Raw genomic sequence first — 16,863 nt, 5'->3', positions numbered from 1 at the left:
ATGTAAACAGGTCTCTAAAGTGCTCTTTTTATGTGCCTGTTCATAAAATGTGAGTGGTTTTGATTTGTTTTAATGCCAGCAAGTTAATGATCACCCAGAGAAACTTCACACTGATGACACTTCAGATAAAAAAAAATGTACACCACAAATTATTCAGAAGAGGTAAACAGAATGCAAGTCGAGTCGTTTGTTATCCAGGACCTCTGCTTGTTCATTAACTATAGCTTCTGAAATACAGTGGACAAGTCACTTAAGATTAAGACTTTATAAAGGTCATTTGATAGATTAGGTGATTAAGATTCCAAGCCTATGATCATTTTCAATGGCTTATATGTGTCTGAAAGGCAGATTTTAGTAATGTGAACTGTTTGTTTTTATTCAGCACCATCAGATCATGACAAAATAGTTTTTTTAAAATTATATCCGACGCTAATGAATTTTTCAGGTGAGATTAAGTGTGTGCCAGTGGGAAGCGGACTTACACCTGATTAACTCACAGGCACACGTTAATACCGCAGACGTAAGGGCTGAATCGGAAAGCCGATCAGAAAGACTGGGAGTTAAAGTACTACTTCTCACCTTTCACCTGTCATATCAGTCTATGCAGAGGCAGTTTCAAGTTCAAAGGTTAAAGCAGCAGGTTATTTCAGGTTGCATTAATAGTAAGTATATTAACAGTCATAGCCACAGTCTATGAGTCCTACAGAGTTGACCAGCAACTTATTTTTTTTCTGTCCTGCACATTCTATTGAAGATTTCTCCACATACTACAACACAGAAAGTCTGCATGCCATAACTGTATTCACAGAGGCTGTCTGGTGGTGATACATGACAAAACACATCAACATGACATACAATAACGCTGGATGGTTCATTCTAAAGAGTGCTGCTGAGTATTTCAGAAACCAGCTCATTGGTTTGGTCATCTGAGTCCACTTCCTGAGCTGTCGTCTCTCCTGCTGCAGCTCCTCCATGTGTCTCATCCACCGCATCTGGCCATCTGGCACCGTCTCTGCTCGGGGATGTCTCACTGCACGACTCCACAAAGATCCTGCGCACAGTGGGCTTGTTCTCCCTGTTATTGCCCTTCCACTCGTCCATGCTGTAGGAGGAGTGTGGGAAAGAAACAGGTAGCTCTAGAGGCAGGTCCAGCTCGCTCTGCCGAGTGTAAACCCCCTCTGAAAGTGAAGGAGTCTGGTTCTCACTCTGGACCCTCAGCCAGCGATGTGTTCCGCTGAAGCAGCTCCTCTGGGGCTGGCTCCTAGACAGCAGCTTGCGCTTGTAGCGGGACATCTTTTCTGATGATTTGCTGGAGTAAGAGGACAGGGACAGTTCCTCCAGGTCTTTAGTGAAGGATTCAGTCTCCAGCATCAACTTAGAGCGGGCACTGGGTTTGAGGTCGTGCATCTGCAGGACGTCAGGGGCGCTGCCGCTTAGTGTGTGCACAGCCTGATGGGATAGATCCTGGGCTGAAGAATAAACCAGGTCTAGATCTCGTGGGCTCAGAGCGTCGCTGGAGTCATAGTCGCTGTCTGTTGGGAGAAAGACCTCAGAGCAGCCTTCTTCGTCTGAGACCGCCTGGGAGTCTGGAATGAAGCGTAAAAAAATTCATCAAGAAATAAATAATCTACAATACACATTACTATAGTGGCCCATAAGTTCAAAACACATTAACAAGAAAAAAACATAACAGCAAAATCAGAAACATGTCAAAATGAACTCAATATGGAAAGGGAAAGTCTGTATTGAAGATTGTGTGCTCTTTGTGATTGGCTACAGCATGTGTCAATCTGTGAAACCGCAGCAACAGAGAGCTAGAGTTTACAATAAAAGGAAAAATGAGCATAAATTAATCAAGTAATACTTTGTGCTTATTTTTATCAAGGACATTCGTATGATGTTATTTAAAATATGCTAGAATACTTGACATTAATAAGATGAGTATGTGAACACTGAAGAAAGAATTACTCCTTACGATAATAACATACGTAAATTCAAATTGAACTGTTTTCACTAGGCAAACTAGAAAGTGCAAGACATTTTCCTGAGATTGCTGTGAAGTTTTCACATTTGTGATGTTTTTTTGGTTTTACTGTTGTGTTTTCTGATTTGATGTTGCATTTGTGGTCTGTTATTGTTACTGTGGTCTGTTACTAATTCTTATTAGAACATATCAGTTCGATAGAACATAACCTGCATAAAGTCTCTGGTAAGATGTCTCATTAAAAAAATGTAATTATTAAATGCCATCATATATATGATATACATATATTATCACAAACATGTTTTACCATCTGTAGCCTTTCTTCTTAACTCAGGTGAGGGAGAGGGAGTAGGCAGGTAGTCTGCGTTTGAGGAGATGGAGTCGTACTTCTGTGCTACGGGTTCTGAACTGGCATCCACCAGCCACGTGATGGGCACACCGCCCAGAGGCTGTTTATAACGGGCATACTGCAGGGCATCAGTGATCCACCGGATATCTCGCCACATCTCATCCATTTGCTGTGACACAACACATTAATAATGCCATCGTGAAAAGAGAGGTTTCGTTCATTGCTCTTCCATTTACAACTGGCTCTAAGAGAAAAACATTACTTTGGATGATGCTTATCTGGAGTTATCTGGAGTTAATATGTGTTACCCCCTTAACAGGATGTCCCAAAAGTATCCATTCATAGGGGAAATATATATTTTTTTTCAGATAGTCGTTAAGAATGCCTTTGACAAAAGAAGAATCATTTTCATGGCTGGATCGGGAAGCTGTCATAAGGTTGCGATGGCCTTTAACAGGAAACATGGCAAGCACATCACACACTGTTGCCAAACTTATTAACAAATAAAATAGACAAGAAGTGGAGAAAAGTGGAGTGGACGTCCACGAACATCCACTGATGAAGACACAACTGACATGGTGCTGGCTAACATAGTCCTCTATGTATGGAGACTTTTGGGAGACCCTGTATAATGGACTATCTACCAATGTGTAATATTAAGATATCAACCCATAAATGTTTTTTACCCTCAGTAAGGTCAAAGCAGATTCAACTTTCCAAATTTATATACATTTTTATACTATTAATATTATTTCAGTGTAAAACTTTTGACATTTTTTTCAGTGGCACAAAAATAACATCTCTAATAAAAAATGTTAGCTAGAAGCCATTAATGATCAAGGTCTTGATTAGATGCCACTAAGTCTTTTTTTTTAATTATTATTATTATTGTTAAATATTAAAATTGAATGCCTTAGAGTGGCTCTTTGAATCTTGAAGTTTAACAAACCTCAGTCCATGCTAAAATAAAGTGAGAAGCAGAATGTGTTTTCAATCAGAGCTGTTGACTTCCACACAGTGAATCTCCTCAATTCCCACTTTCATATTTTCCATTCTTGAAACTTACTATGCAATTGTATTTACAAGGAACCCATTTCAGAATGGTGAGGAAAATGTAGAGAAAAAAAAGGAAGGGGAGATGAAAAAAGGCTGCAATTTGAACTCCTCCTTGCAAATGTCATGTGAGATTCAACTTATGGGAATGAGGTCTGACACCAAAGGATGACTGCTTTGGAAAGTATGCTGGTGCTCTAATGACAAAAGGAGGGACTAGAATACAACAAGTGAAATAAAATGGAAGGGGCAGCTTTCACTTGTGAGAGAGCTCAATTCAACAAATCAGTGTTCATTGTGATGATGGCTTGGAGATACTGCAGCAAAAAGGGGGAAAGTACTCAAAGAATGGTGTAGTCCATTCAAGCGCATTCGTTTTCTGCATTTCAGAATGGATTTATTTTTCTGTTCCTAACTCAATTCAATATGATTTCAAAGCCATTTAAAGATTTACCAAGCGTTTCTTTTTTTCTTTTTAAACTGATTTAAAACAAGCACTGTCCGTAACACTGAGCCATCATGTACTTGTTGCTGACTGGAAATGATTCAGAGATTACAAAAATTCCACATATTAAAAGGCTGCACAAGAGTTTTCAAAGCTATGATGATCAGTGACAACTTTTGATGAATTAGTGGATGACACACTGAACCTATCCCAAGTAAAATAGCCAATCTGTTAAATTAAGAGATTGAGGTTCCCACTTAAGAAAAGAAATATGTCATGGAATCTTCATCTCTGAATGACACGATATGGCTCAAATATATAAAGTGCATGTTTTTGTGGTCAGTCTACATTAGTTCCTTGACAGGACCTGACAGTGGAAAAATCCATCTCTCATACAAGAGAGGAACCTTAAGTGCTTTGTGCTAATGTGCCATTTTGACAGATGTGGCCCTTTTTTTGCATGCTCCTCTGTGGAACATTATAATGTTTATGCTAATTGGTGCCACATTGCATAGCTACACATAGGCCACGCAGTTCCTTGCATTGATTGGTATTCTTTCTCTCCCCTCACCACTCTCAGGCAGTGTGTAATCTGCGGTCAGTGTGCCACTTTTTTCCACAGCCTCTTGGATCTGACATCACACAAACACTCTTGTGGTTTTGTGGTCGATCTCAATTAATAGTCCAGACCGTGGTGGCGAAGAGGGATTATTTCAACCCAGTGCACTGAACAGACAGCTCTCTTTCAAGTCCTGTAGTGAGACTCTGTTAAGCTTGTATTGAAATTTCTACACAAGAAAAACAAGCCATTTTACAGTTTATATGTCTAGTAGTTACACTTTACAACATCAATAAACTATTCTAATTGGATTATTAGCTTAAGTTGTTTTCGTAGTTTGACATTTCGCACACTTCGGTGTGTCTGGGAATACGTGTAACAGCCATCACCACTCTGTAACAAATCATGTTTCGTCAAATCTCACTGTTGGCGTCGTTGGAGTCAGAGATGTGTGATAAATTTATGAAAGTACAAAAAACAAAAAAAAGACATTAACTACATAAGGATGTGGTGAAGCCCAGTGTGCAGCAGTAATACCTGAATATAGTCAAGTATATGTTGGTGTCTTTGTTTAGCAATGGACAATTCAGTATCTGTAATGGCCTCTCTCAAAGCCTGCTGGGTTATCAAGGCGTCCAGGTCAAGCACAGAGGACAGGCGGCAGTACAGGCTAATAAACTTCTCCTTATATGCACAGAAGTGAACTGAACAGAGAGACATGGAGAGAGAAAAAAAGAGAAGTAATTCAGTAATGTTGTATTACATAGCCAGCTATAGAAATTTCAGGTTATTTAGTCAGTTTTATGCTGTGGAAAAAAAAAAAAAACACAGAATCCTTCTAAATTATCTTGCGAACACTCAAGTATGTTGCAAGGCTATGATTAATTTACCAAGAATATTAACAATTCTTTGAACAGTCTTGCCTTTAATGGAAATCTGCTGGTTGGTTTATACATGTATTTAGATATAATTTGCGCTACAGAATCATATTTCAAATAGGACTGTTCAAAACTGTCCAAATAACATCAAACCATCTGCTAAACAAGTAACTGAGCATTCTAAATTACACGCATGGCTTTGCACATCAACAAGATTTGCTTCTTCACACAAATTCACAGGTTTGATTGAAATAAAAATGATTTAGTGGTGTTTGCACAGGTCTGGTTCAATTACAATATCGATTACATGTTTAACCTTTCTTCGTTTTCACCCAGTCAGGGATGGGAGGGGGGTATTTGGCTAGCCACAAAGCAGACCGCTCCCCTGCCAGCGTGTGTATTTGTGGGTCTGTGTGATTTAGTGAGGCTCCGCTGGGAGTGTGATTGGACGCAGAGGAGCATGGGGGTGGGGGGGGGGGGGGGTGGATTTGGTCTGGGGGAGAAAGGAATCTGTGGATTTTATAAGGCCAACTGAGCTAATATTGTAGAGCTTGAAACAGAAGCCAGTGTACCGAGCTCAAACATTTGAAGAGGGAGGTTGAGGAAGCCCGAGTGGGGTGTGTAGGGATTGGTCTGGCCCGGGGCAGTGCACACGGCGTCTGAGGCAGGCAGCAGCAAAAGAAAGGACACATTGTGACCCAACTCGAGCACCTCCTGTGTGTAGAGACGGAAGTGCTTAGCCTGTACAAGAAATAGACACACAAAGGAATACACACACACACACACACACACACACACACATTTTTCAGTTCAAGTGAAACAATGGCAGGCCATTTTATCTTAGTTGCCAACAAAAATTAGAAGCAATGCTTTTCAGTAAACATGGGTGCAGTTAAAGGATGAGCTGAATTTAACTCTCAACTGCTGCAAAGACAAATGCAATTCAAAAATATTTCCTAGATATTCCTATATGTTCCCTGTATTTAAGTAAGAGTTATATTTGCATATGTGCTATATTACTCTCCTACACTGTCTATATGCACAGTGTAGTGTTTAAGATTTTTTGCTATTTATTCCAGCGTGATAGAGTTAGAAAACAAAGCCTAAATGTCAGCTTCAGAAAAATACTGAATGTGTTTTCAGCCTAATCTCTATTTACCACATCTGGAGTGTAAGGTTGATTATCAGAGACAGGAATTTTAATACATTACTCGGAGAAAAGAACCGGATATTTACTCAAAACGTACTGATAATGGAAATCTAAGAGCAATAAACAGTTTTGGGAAACATAAATTATTCAAAAGAATTTGTTCATTAAGATTTAAATCTGCCCAATTAGTCATTCTTCAGAGGAAAGATCTTTTTGTTCTTTGTGTTTATGTGTTACTCAGTGTAACTGTGTGGGACTGACGGCACATAAGATGCCACAAAAACATTGCAGAAACCTATAATGACGGTTCACTGCATTGTTCCTGTTTGTGAAAGTTTGTAATGTTTTTTTTTATTTTTTTATTTTTTTATGAAAAGTTATAGACTTACACATTTTAAATGTCTATCACTGAAGTACAAAAACTGTCATGCATTTATGGATTTGGTTATGGTGAATTGTAGCTCGTCACATACGTGATGAACACAAGTCTACCCTTGATTGATTGGTTGTTTGAGCTTTGCTAAACCTTTGCTGCTGCTGCATCGGACACTCAGTGCCATACACTGAGCTCTCCAGTGGCATGAATAACATGCAGGGTGGTGAACTTGGACATGGACACATACCAGTAAGCTTCCATTATAGGACTGTACCGAGTAAACAGGTTTTATGTTCTTTTATCAGTACAGGGACACACAGAAATTCTTTTCAGTGATATACAGACAAGCTACAAATATGGTGGATAGAGATTAGATTAAAAATGCTGAAGTATTCAGGTATATGCATCTAGAATTGGTGAATGGTGAGTCTTTTTATAAATGGTGTCTCCCAAAAATTACTCATCGTTCCAGAGGTGCCAACATTGCTTACAAGAAAATACTATCAGGCAGACAGAGAAAAAATTATTTTACCAAAAAAATCCAAGGATGAGAAGAGATTTTTTTCCCCAGCTGTGCTCCAAGCAACAGTAAGAAAACACTGAAACGTAATCTGGTGTGTGCACTACTTAATAATAAGAACCTCCTCCAGTTTTTAATGACCAAAGACGCTACAGTCGTGTCTTCTTCTTTTTTCTATATGAATTCACAAGCCCAGAAAACAGAGGCTTGTGAATTCACAGGTCAGAGTTCACCTAGATAAAGTCTGCATGAACTGAAACTAACCATTACTAGTGAATTCAGTAAATTGGCTTTACTGCTAGGTTTACAGACCACTGCTTCAGCTGAGCTGTGTAGTTTACAGCTGTCTCCTTTATCTCCATGGCAAGAGGTCAGAAATTGTAAATGCTACACCTAAGCCATAGATGTTGGCACCTCTGTAGTTCATTAGGGGACCAACAAACAAAGAAATCTGTCATGTTACAGTTGAAGAGTGCGTTCAGCCATTCATTGTGCAACTAACAGACATGATCAAACACTAAGTTTATTCACCAGAGTCAAAAATGTACATTTTTAATAGAATTGGATGCTATTCAAACATCTTCCTCACTATAAAATTATTATATGTGCTCCTGTGGTGTATATCGATCTTCTGATATACCAGAATAAAGGTCACCTTTTTATGTTTAGTACCTGGTGCAGAGGTAGATTGATCTGGTGCAGCAGACTCTTAATGGCTGTCTGGAGCTCGCAGAAGAGCGAGGGAGCGTTGCAGTCTGCTGCCTGATCTGCTCTTTCCACCTCCTCGGGGCCAGACAGAGTATTCAACCATTCCCACTCATCTCTGGGTGGGAAGATATGGCACTCAGTAAAGACACACAGACACATGGAAAAACGCTACTGACACATCTGTCTCTGCTGAGGTGCCCACTGTAGACTGTGCCACTCCACACTCCCATTACATGACGGCAGAGTTTCCAAAAGAAAGTGAGCAGTTAAGGGGCCACACCAGTTCACGATATGCAGAGTGAAGGCTTAGAGACTGAGTAAAATGCTACCAACCACCAGACACCCCATTATTTTCAGTCTGAACGTTCTAACACAAAATGTGGGAAAGTTCCGTTTGTGCCACCCTCACACTGAGCAGGATGCTTTACAGAGTTTATAGAAAAGCTATGTGAGAACATGTGGATGCCTAGAGGGTAACAGACAGCTCATTCTTATAATCTCTAGCATGCAAGGCATTTAACAGTGAGAATACTACCATTTGGCATGAAAGAGTTGGGAATGTCTGACATTTGAGAAAAAAAAACCCTGCCACTGCTTCTTTTCTCGTCTAACGTTTGTGTCTCATCAGCACAGCTAGAGACTGATAAGCCACAGATGGTGTAATAAGGAGTGCTTTGGTGTAGCTCATAATGATAAATAAGTGTGTGGGGGCTAAGCTGGTGGAAAAAAGAGAATTTCTTTGCTCCAGAGATTTTCCTCAAGCCATGAGTGGGCATCATCCTGTGTGAGCCTCCTGCTAGCTTCAACGCTCCAGCCCCATAGTAAATTTAGTTTTACTACCACACTGAGCGGCAGGATAATGCTCTCCCTGTCTGGACCTACCTACCGGGGTCAACAACATGACCTGAGATGAAAATAAATAAATAGCTCCTTTACCGAACAAAAACAAACAGGAGTTTTGTTTTGCTCATAAAAAATGACCATGTCAAGAAAGTATGTGCTCCTGTGGTGAGGGGGAGCATTCCATGACAAGCCAGCGCTTTGACATGTTTCAATATTTCATCTTTACAGGCACATGCACTCTTCATTTATGCAATGTACCAATGAGGAATCTGTTTGTCTGGTCCTGTGTTACACAGCGTGTACAGCTGGACTTATTCATCAGACATACACATATCTTGTTTGGGTGTGTGAGAATATTACACTTAATACATGAGAGGTTCATTGATTAATCTGATCACAAACTACCTGAGTTTTTCTTCTGTCTGCTCTGTTTCCAAAAATAAATGTATATAGGTTTATTTTTAGTATGATCCTCATCAACAAGGCAGAAAATATGGAAATGTGGAAACATGGTATTAATATGGTTCATGAACATAAGACTGAATGGCATTATCATTGCCACTTCATTTCATTATTTAAATGTTTTTAGATTTTTTTTTTCTCTAAAAGTCTTACGTGCATTAATGCATTAAAGCCATCACTATCACTTGCATACGAAGGTCACACACTACACAATCTTCGATTGAAGATGAGTGCACTGGATTCACAGAAATAAATGTGAGAGCTGTGTATCATGTGACTTTGACGAGAAAGAAGTGAAATAGAGAAAAATGTGGAGGAAATACTAGGGAGATGCGAGCAGCGAGGAACGTCTGTTCTGCAAAAAGAACTGGAGGTATAGTACAAAAAACGAACTATTTTTATACTGTGCTTCACCAGGAATCAGCTTGTGTTTGATTTTATTTTTGCTATTCCCAACAGCAAAACAATTTAGGTATAACATACTAAATCATTTCTTACAGAAGGCATTATTCCTGAGCTTACATTTTGCCCTTGCCATCCCACACAAATAGATGGATGATAAACTAGATTCAGGGAGCTGTTGTGCATTTCATCAGATGAATCTGATTTCTTTCTGGACACTCACTGGCTGTTTCTCAGCTCTGTTCTTGCTACTAGTCACAGAGGGGTTCAAAGAATGTGATTCATCGTTGAGAAAATGGAACATACTTGAAAAATTTGGAGCAAGTGGTGAACACTTGCAGACTGAGAAAATCATGTTGCTGAACCGTTCACAATACATGAGCAGTCTCTGCGGGAAAGGAGCAGCGAGTAGTTGCCGAGCTGTGGGGGTAGTCCCAAAATTAGTCAACGACTGGGAAATTAGTGGCTACAATCATGTAGTGTGCACTAGGCTTACATGCAATCACAAAAGAGATCAATGTAATCAAGATTAAAATAAGTAACTTATATTTCTGTGAAAAATACAGATATACAGATTTGAGCGTGACATATGGATGAAATATGGAGCTAACCTGGAGACATTCCAGTTGTCCCGTATCCTGGAATGGCAAAGCATGCTGGGTGTTCGCTGTGGGACCAGCACCTTGATCTGATCCACAGAGCTGCTGAGCTTCAAGTAGCCCAGATACAGGCCTGGAGAAAGACGGTGCTGACTTCGCCGCTGATACGCCAGGATATCCTGTTGACACATTGTCCATATCAGCTCTCTCACTCATTATAGTCATCTGAACTGTAAACATGCTCTGGCTTCAAATTAGCGAAGTGCAAAAAAAAACCTAAACGTATTTGCCAAAAATTTATACTTCCCATTTAATCGTACAGTTACCGTACAAAGTCAAGTTGTACCTGTATAGTGATGAGCAGAATGTCCAGGGCGTAGGGCTCTTCAGGGGTGGACAGAGACTTTCTCTGGCTCTGTAGTTTGGACACCTGCATCCACTTCCCGTTGAAGAAGGAATAAGAGCTGTCCATCTCCCTGATTGTCACTAGCAGCACATTGCCATGGCGGTCTTTAATAGGCTCGTAGTGGACGCGGCCTAGGTTGTGCGTGCCAAGAAGGTTCTGTGTGGACAGAAAGATCCACAGCTGTGATTATGAAAGCATGTACTCTAGAATATTATAATACGGGCTTAACAGTGCTCTTATGTGCTCAGTGGGTCTACAATGCTAACAAAAGAAGTGGGTACAACAGTGCAGTAAGAGTCAGCTCTTAATCATGAGTGGCTTTGGAATAAATAGCTCAAACTGTTAGGGAGCAGCAGCTATAATTGCCTCATTTCACACAGCCTGTACACACAAACTGCACAGCCGCCTACACATGTGCACCAACCAACCAACCAACCCAAAAAAAAAGTTCAAAATTTCTCACTGTGGCTCTTCAGACTCAATTCAATTACTGTGTTGTGAGAGTAGAATTGCATTAGGGTAATTAGATGCTAGAGAGGCTAATTGAGGGCTGGCAGACCTGTAGTTGGCCGGCGGCAGCCAGCATCTTCTGCCTGGACTGCAGTGTGGACGAGGACGAGGCGGAAATAGCCATGCTCTGCCTGAGCCATCGGACATCCTCCCACATACACGAAAGCTATAAAGCACATTTACTATCATTGGAAAATTAAATGCACTACCAATGGAACTTAGTTTTGCTTTGACAGATTTAATGGATTAATTGTACAGTCATAATAAATCACTGAGCCGAACGGAACGGCACACATTAATGTGTTTTAATATTATCATTTAAAAATAGAATACACCTTCACGGAATGTTTTGACATGTCTGTCATTGTGTAATAATCCATGCTTATAAAAATACCAACAAACGTGCCATTACTTAACTAGAGTCATTCTGCTCCTTCCATTACCCAGGCTTAGCGGTCAGCTGGAGTGTTTGTCATACCTTGGTAAACCACAGAAAGTCCTGCATGAGGGAATTGCTGTAGGAGTCCTCCACCTCCACGATGGGTATCTGATCCTCATTAGTCACCAGCAGACTGTCCTTATGATAAAACACCGCGGCTATGTAGATCCCCCTAGAGCCCGGGTGAGAGCACATACTCAGTGCATGAGGGATTACCCAGAATGACAGAAGGCAGTAACACATGTCACTATAAGTGCTGATTTAAGCACATAAAGTATACTGACCTTTTGAGAGTTTTGACAAATTTAGTGGAGGAATGAAAGAGATGTTTCAGGCTTCTAGAGACGGATTGCTTGCGACTGGGGTTCTGCAGCTTCGCAGTGTCTGAAAGGTGAAGGTAAGTAAGGTCACTGCTCACATACGCACTTTTGAAAGCAAAAGCATTTAACTGAACAATAAACAGAAGCACGATATGTAAGAAGAAGGTTGAGTAGAGCAATGTAATAAGTTGCTTTTGTACCTTTTTTGTGCTGCTGTTACAAAACATAAAACAAACAGGTCTGAAGGCTGACTAAGACAGCACAAGGTGTACGTGTGTCGTGAAACAAAAAAATGGGTGAAACAGAGGTGCATCGTGTGAGAGTGAGCCTCAGGGCTGCTAAATCGAGAAGGTCAGGAGGGTCATGCCACAGAAAGAAGTATTATCTACAACTTTTGAGCTGCGTATCTCCTGCTTCAAATGCGGTCCTATCAGTGGTCCTTTCAGTGATGCCTATCTTCAGACGACCCTGTTTTCATGAAATTAAGCGTCACATAATTGCCCCCCATGTAAACAGTGCTGCAGACTGAACAATTCGGGAGGCTGAGAAGCTGTTTACAGCATGCAAGTGGCCATCAGAAAGACCCAGTCACCACAAGACTAATCACGCTAGCTCTAGTCTCGCTGTCTCCATGGGAGGGGGTGGACAAGGGGGAACTTTCCATTTATACACCGCTATTAGCCCACATATGGACTCGTGTGCAATACGAACCCCATAAGACCTTCATTATGTCTATGATTTTGTTGTTATAATTAATTAAAACAACACTGAGAAGGACATTTATTTCAACAGCTCGATTTATTTGCTTTAACTTTAAGGACAGAACATACACCGTCCAATGGCACGGTACTTATCCATATGTGACACTACAGGTCTTATGTCCAGCACATGAGAAAGCTGTAGTGAATTAGCACAGGGGAAGCTCACAGTAAGCATGGCTACTGCTGCCACTGCTGAATGTGCTGATAACTCAGCCTCTGAATTTGTATTTCTCGCTCTGGAGGTTAACTGACTTTGACAACTGGATTATAAGACATGAGTGCACTGGCCTCCTGTGCCGCCAAACTGTCACCCCGAATAAATATAGAAATGCTTTTTCATTTATGAAAATAAAAAATGGATCATGTTTGATTAATGACTTGGCAATCCATCTGTCTGCTGTACGCACGGTGTGTAACCATGAAAAGAGGTGAGTGAGAACGTGTGTGAGCTGAGTGGAGCGCTGCTGGTAGCATTTCTCCATTTTACATCTAAGTCATTTCGTGAGGGTCAGAACAAGCTTTTTGAACATATGTGCAGCTCGCAAGCTCATCCATAACGGCCATAGCAAGACTTTCCAGGCGCCTTCTCGCAGTAGCAGCTTACAGCTGAGGAGGAGTGTGTGTGTGTGTGTGTGTGTGTGTGTGTGTGAGTATGTGTGGGTGTCACTGTGTCTCATGTGGAACACAGAGAGCTGTGTGTACTGCACACACCCCTCACTCTGTGAGCACCCTCTCAGCTCCACATATACACATCATAAATTAAGATAACCTCCCCTTAAATGAGCAGCATTTTTTTTTGCCGTGGTTTTTATAGTGGTGGCATTGTCCCAGCACTGATTAATTTTGCAGATTTATTTTCAAACACCATCTCTCCAAAAATAAACTGAGTAAATACAGCAACCTCTTCCAGCATGTGTGCTTGTGAGCACAGAAAACATACACACACACACACACACACACACACACAAGCTCAGTGAGACAAACAGACGTGAGAGAGTACTATGTCTCCAGCACTCAAAATCAGACAGCTCTAAAAACTTAATTCTACTTGAAGCGTGAACGTAAGAGGGGGGTTTTCTGTCAGACGTAGTGGGAGGCGATTTTCTGTTTTTCTACATTTCAGTGCAAGTCCTTAAACATCACGAATTGCGATGGGGGGAAAAACACTTACCATAAACAACTCTCAAATAGTCTTTTTCTTCTAGAATCAATTATCCAGTATAATGTTGTTTGAGACTCTGGCAGTCATCCCCCCCTGACATCATTGACTCATATGTTGACTCATAAACAGATGAGTGATGCAGACTTTTTTTTCTCACTCTCCGCCAGTGGCGGCCCACATAGCTGCCTAATGAAGTTGGTGTTTGTGAGCTCTGAGCTACTGTCAGCACAGTGAACAACACTCCTCTATGCCCCTCTCCTCGACTTCTGGATTAGGGAGTAGGCAAAAGGCCAAAGCTGGCACTGCGCTTCTCACGTATAGACAGCATCCAGCCTCCCTAATCTGGAAAGGTGTTTGCGCTCTGATTTACAAAGCTACAGTATGCAAGCTCAGCCGCATAAACGTGTGCAATCCAAAATGGATAAATGTATTAAAAGATTATTTATGTACACAATCTCCATGAACTCTGCTCCTGTCTCTCCCGGCAGCTCTGCTCGCGGCTTAGACAGCACACTCACAGTACTTTGGATGCCTAAAGCGCAGACTGAAAACATTTTTAGCACGCTTCCACACATTTTTCCACTCTAATACTGAGCTAATCTAGCAAAAGAAAGTAAGGCGTAAAGAGGAAGAACAGGAAGACAAAGAGGCAGAAAGCAGGCCTCATGAGTGAGCAGAGAGAAGAGAGTGAGAGTCTTATGAGGGTTATAAAGAAGAGATGAAAAACACAATAAAAAGAAGAAAGGAACGACTGAAAGCAACAAAAAGCTGGATGAAAAACACAGTTGATGAGCATGAGGTCATTTCTGCATTCACCATCTGAGCTCTTCAAAGTAATGTCACTCCTCTTATAGCTGCAGTACAATCAAAACTCAACAGAAAGGATGCGTGTCTGCGCAACCACGATGTTCTGGAACAGCGTGGGAGAGCAGGCATTGTAAAGCAAACTACAGCCAGCACTGGCTTATTTTCTCTTTAATGCAAAAAAAATAAATAAATAAAACTGGCTTGAAAATATTCATCACTAGAAATGATGAATGCAATGTGCATAAATATAATGAATAAATATAATGAAATGATGAATATAATGTACATAAATATAATGAACAAATATAATGAAATGATGAATATGATGTACATAAATATAATGAACAAATATAATGAAATGATGAATATGATGTACATAAATATAATGAACAAATATAATGAAATGATGAATATAATGTACATAAATATAATGAATAAATATAATGAAATTATTAATATAATATACATAATATAATGAATTAAAAAAATTAAGGTCTCAATATTTCAGCCAAAATTTCAGAATGGCAAAACCCTATGAGTAAATTTGGATGCATGTATGTTTTAGTGGTTAGCATGTTTGCCTCGCACCTCCAGGGTTGGGGGTTCAAATCCTGCCTCCGCACTGTGTGTGCTGAGCTTGCTTTGGGGATTTCCTCCGGGTAATCAGGTTTCCTCCCCCAGTCCAAAGACTTGCTGACTGACATTTCCAAATTGTTCGTAGTGTGTGAATGTTTGTGTGATTGTGCCCTGTGATGGGTTGGTGTCCCATCCAGGGTGTTCCTAATACATTTCTTAGTATTGTTAACTATACTCCTTTTCTTATTACTTTCACAGTAGTCACTGCTGAATATTAAACTAAATAAATAACTGAATATAAGCTCAGAATTCATGGGGCTAACCAGATTTTAATGTTGACTGAGACTCAACCTTGAAAATGACTTGTTGAGTATATTTTAGGAAACAAGGCTTTTGGTTTTATCTCGTACACTTAAACACGACTCTGTTTTATAACATATTATAAGCAAAAAAAAAAGAAATTCATCGATCCATCCATTTTCCCTACCACTTATCAAGCACAGGGTTGATAAGTGGTAGGGAAAATGGATGGATCGATGCATTTCTTTTTTGTTGCTTATAACACATGTTAGAAAACAGACTCATGTGGAGTCTATCTGAAGGACCTTGGCAGGTGGACACCCTGGACGGGGTGCCAACCCATCGCAGGGCACATTTACACACACATTCACACACCCATTCACACACTACAATTTGGAAATGCAAATCAGACTACAGTGCATGTCTTTGGACTAGGAGAGGAAACTGGAGCACCCAGAGGAAACCCGAAGCAAGGTGAGAAAATGCACACTCTGCACACACACAGGGCGGAGATGGGAATCGAACCCCCAACCCCGAAGGTGCGAGGCAAACCACTAAGCCACAGTACCCACACAAAAAAGAAATCATTACTTCATAAAAAAAGTATACGATTCTAAAGCGCACATTAAGACCACACAGAGAGCTACTCCTAGCTCAGACGTCAGACAGAAACACAAAACTATTAAATCAATACCAGCAATTATGACAAACACAAAAAAATGTTCACTCACCACAGCACACACAATGTGAAGTGATTGAGTCAGTGAGTGAGAACGTAACAGGAAGAACTTTGCACGTGTACTATGAGTAAGTGTCCTAGAGTGTGTGTGTGTGTGTGTGTATGTGTGTGTGTGTGTTTGTACCTGCACAGCTGTAGTGTTGGTGTGTGGCACGGACTTGCTGGAGTAGTCTCTCCATGGCCTCAATGTGCCCTCTCCGCCGGGACTCTCTACCATCGCTCTCCTTCCAATCTGACACACACACACACACACACACAGTTCAAATTATACCTCAGAGATTCTGTTATTCTGCCCCCTGAAAAACCATCTGCACTTAGTATAAACATAGTGTTTAAATCCACAAAAACGTTAAATATTTGGTCAGGAATTTGTATTGTTTAATTTAATTTAACAAAAAAAATTTCGTTTTGTGCTGGAAAACGAATGTTTGGAAATCTAAAATGTTTTTGGAAAAATAAAAATCTATAACAAATTTTGCACAAAAAAAAGGGTGCCTAAGACTTTTGCACAGTAC

At 40.5% G+C, this 16,863-nt stretch overlaps 2 protein-coding genes across 2 annotated transcripts in view; both read right to left on the bottom strand.

Annotated features, from left to right (window-relative positions):
- Nucleotides 1-876: 876 nt before the first annotated feature.
- On the bottom strand, nt 877-5,668 carry LOC128617353 (uncharacterized). The gene is made up of 3 exons (XM_053640429.1): nt 4,928-5,668; nt 2,292-2,502; nt 877-1,586 (listed from the first exon to the last, which is right to left on the bottom strand). Exons 1-3 carry the CDS (start codon nt 5,108-5,110, stop codon nt 877-879), a joined length of 1,104 nt encoding a protein of 367 aa, XP_053496404.1. The 5' UTR covers nt 5,111-5,668.
- Nucleotides 5,669-5,710: 42 nt separating this feature from the next.
- Nucleotides 5,711-16,863, bottom strand: part of ankfn1 (ankyrin repeat and fibronectin type III domain containing 1) — a 56,690-nt gene continuing 45,537 nt past the window's right edge. The window contains exons 11-18 of the mRNA XM_053639561.1: nt 16,473-16,580; nt 11,968-12,067; nt 11,723-11,855; nt 11,294-11,410; nt 10,675-10,890; nt 10,341-10,507; nt 7,987-8,137; nt 5,711-6,009 (exon numbers count right to left, since the gene is read on the bottom strand). Of these exons, the coding sequence (XP_053495536.1) occupies nt 5,788-6,009; nt 7,987-8,137; nt 10,341-10,507; nt 10,675-10,890; nt 11,294-11,410; nt 11,723-11,855; nt 11,968-12,067; nt 16,473-16,580 (1,214 nt within the window). The 3' untranslated portion in view covers nt 5,711-5,787. The remainder of the gene's footprint in view (nt 6,010-7,986; nt 8,138-10,340; nt 10,508-10,674; nt 10,891-11,293; nt 11,411-11,722; nt 11,856-11,967; nt 12,068-16,472; nt 16,581-16,863) is intronic.

Source organism: Ictalurus furcatus, chromosome 13 (genome assembly GCF_023375685.1).
Source record: "Ictalurus furcatus strain D&B chromosome 13, Billie_1.0, whole genome shotgun sequence".
Lineage (NCBI taxonomy): Eukaryota > Metazoa > Chordata > Actinopteri > Siluriformes > Ictaluridae > Ictalurus > Ictalurus furcatus.
This window is presented reverse-complemented; position numbering and strand designations above follow the sequence as displayed.

Bases quoted from the DNA above. Each gene is read 5' to 3' on its own strand.
- LOC128617353 (XM_053640429.1), bottom strand. From the start codon at position 5,110: ATGTCTCTCTGTTCAGTTCACTTCTGTGCATATAAGGAGAAGTTTATT. The intron at 2,503-4,927 runs GTATTACTGCTG...GTTGTGTCACAG, and splicing joins ATATACTTGACTATATTCAG to CAAATGGATGAGATGTGGCG. The intron at 1,587-2,291 runs GTAAAACATGTT...GCTTCATTCCAG, and splicing joins AAGAAGAAAGGCTACAGATG to ACTCCCAGGCGGTCTCAGAC.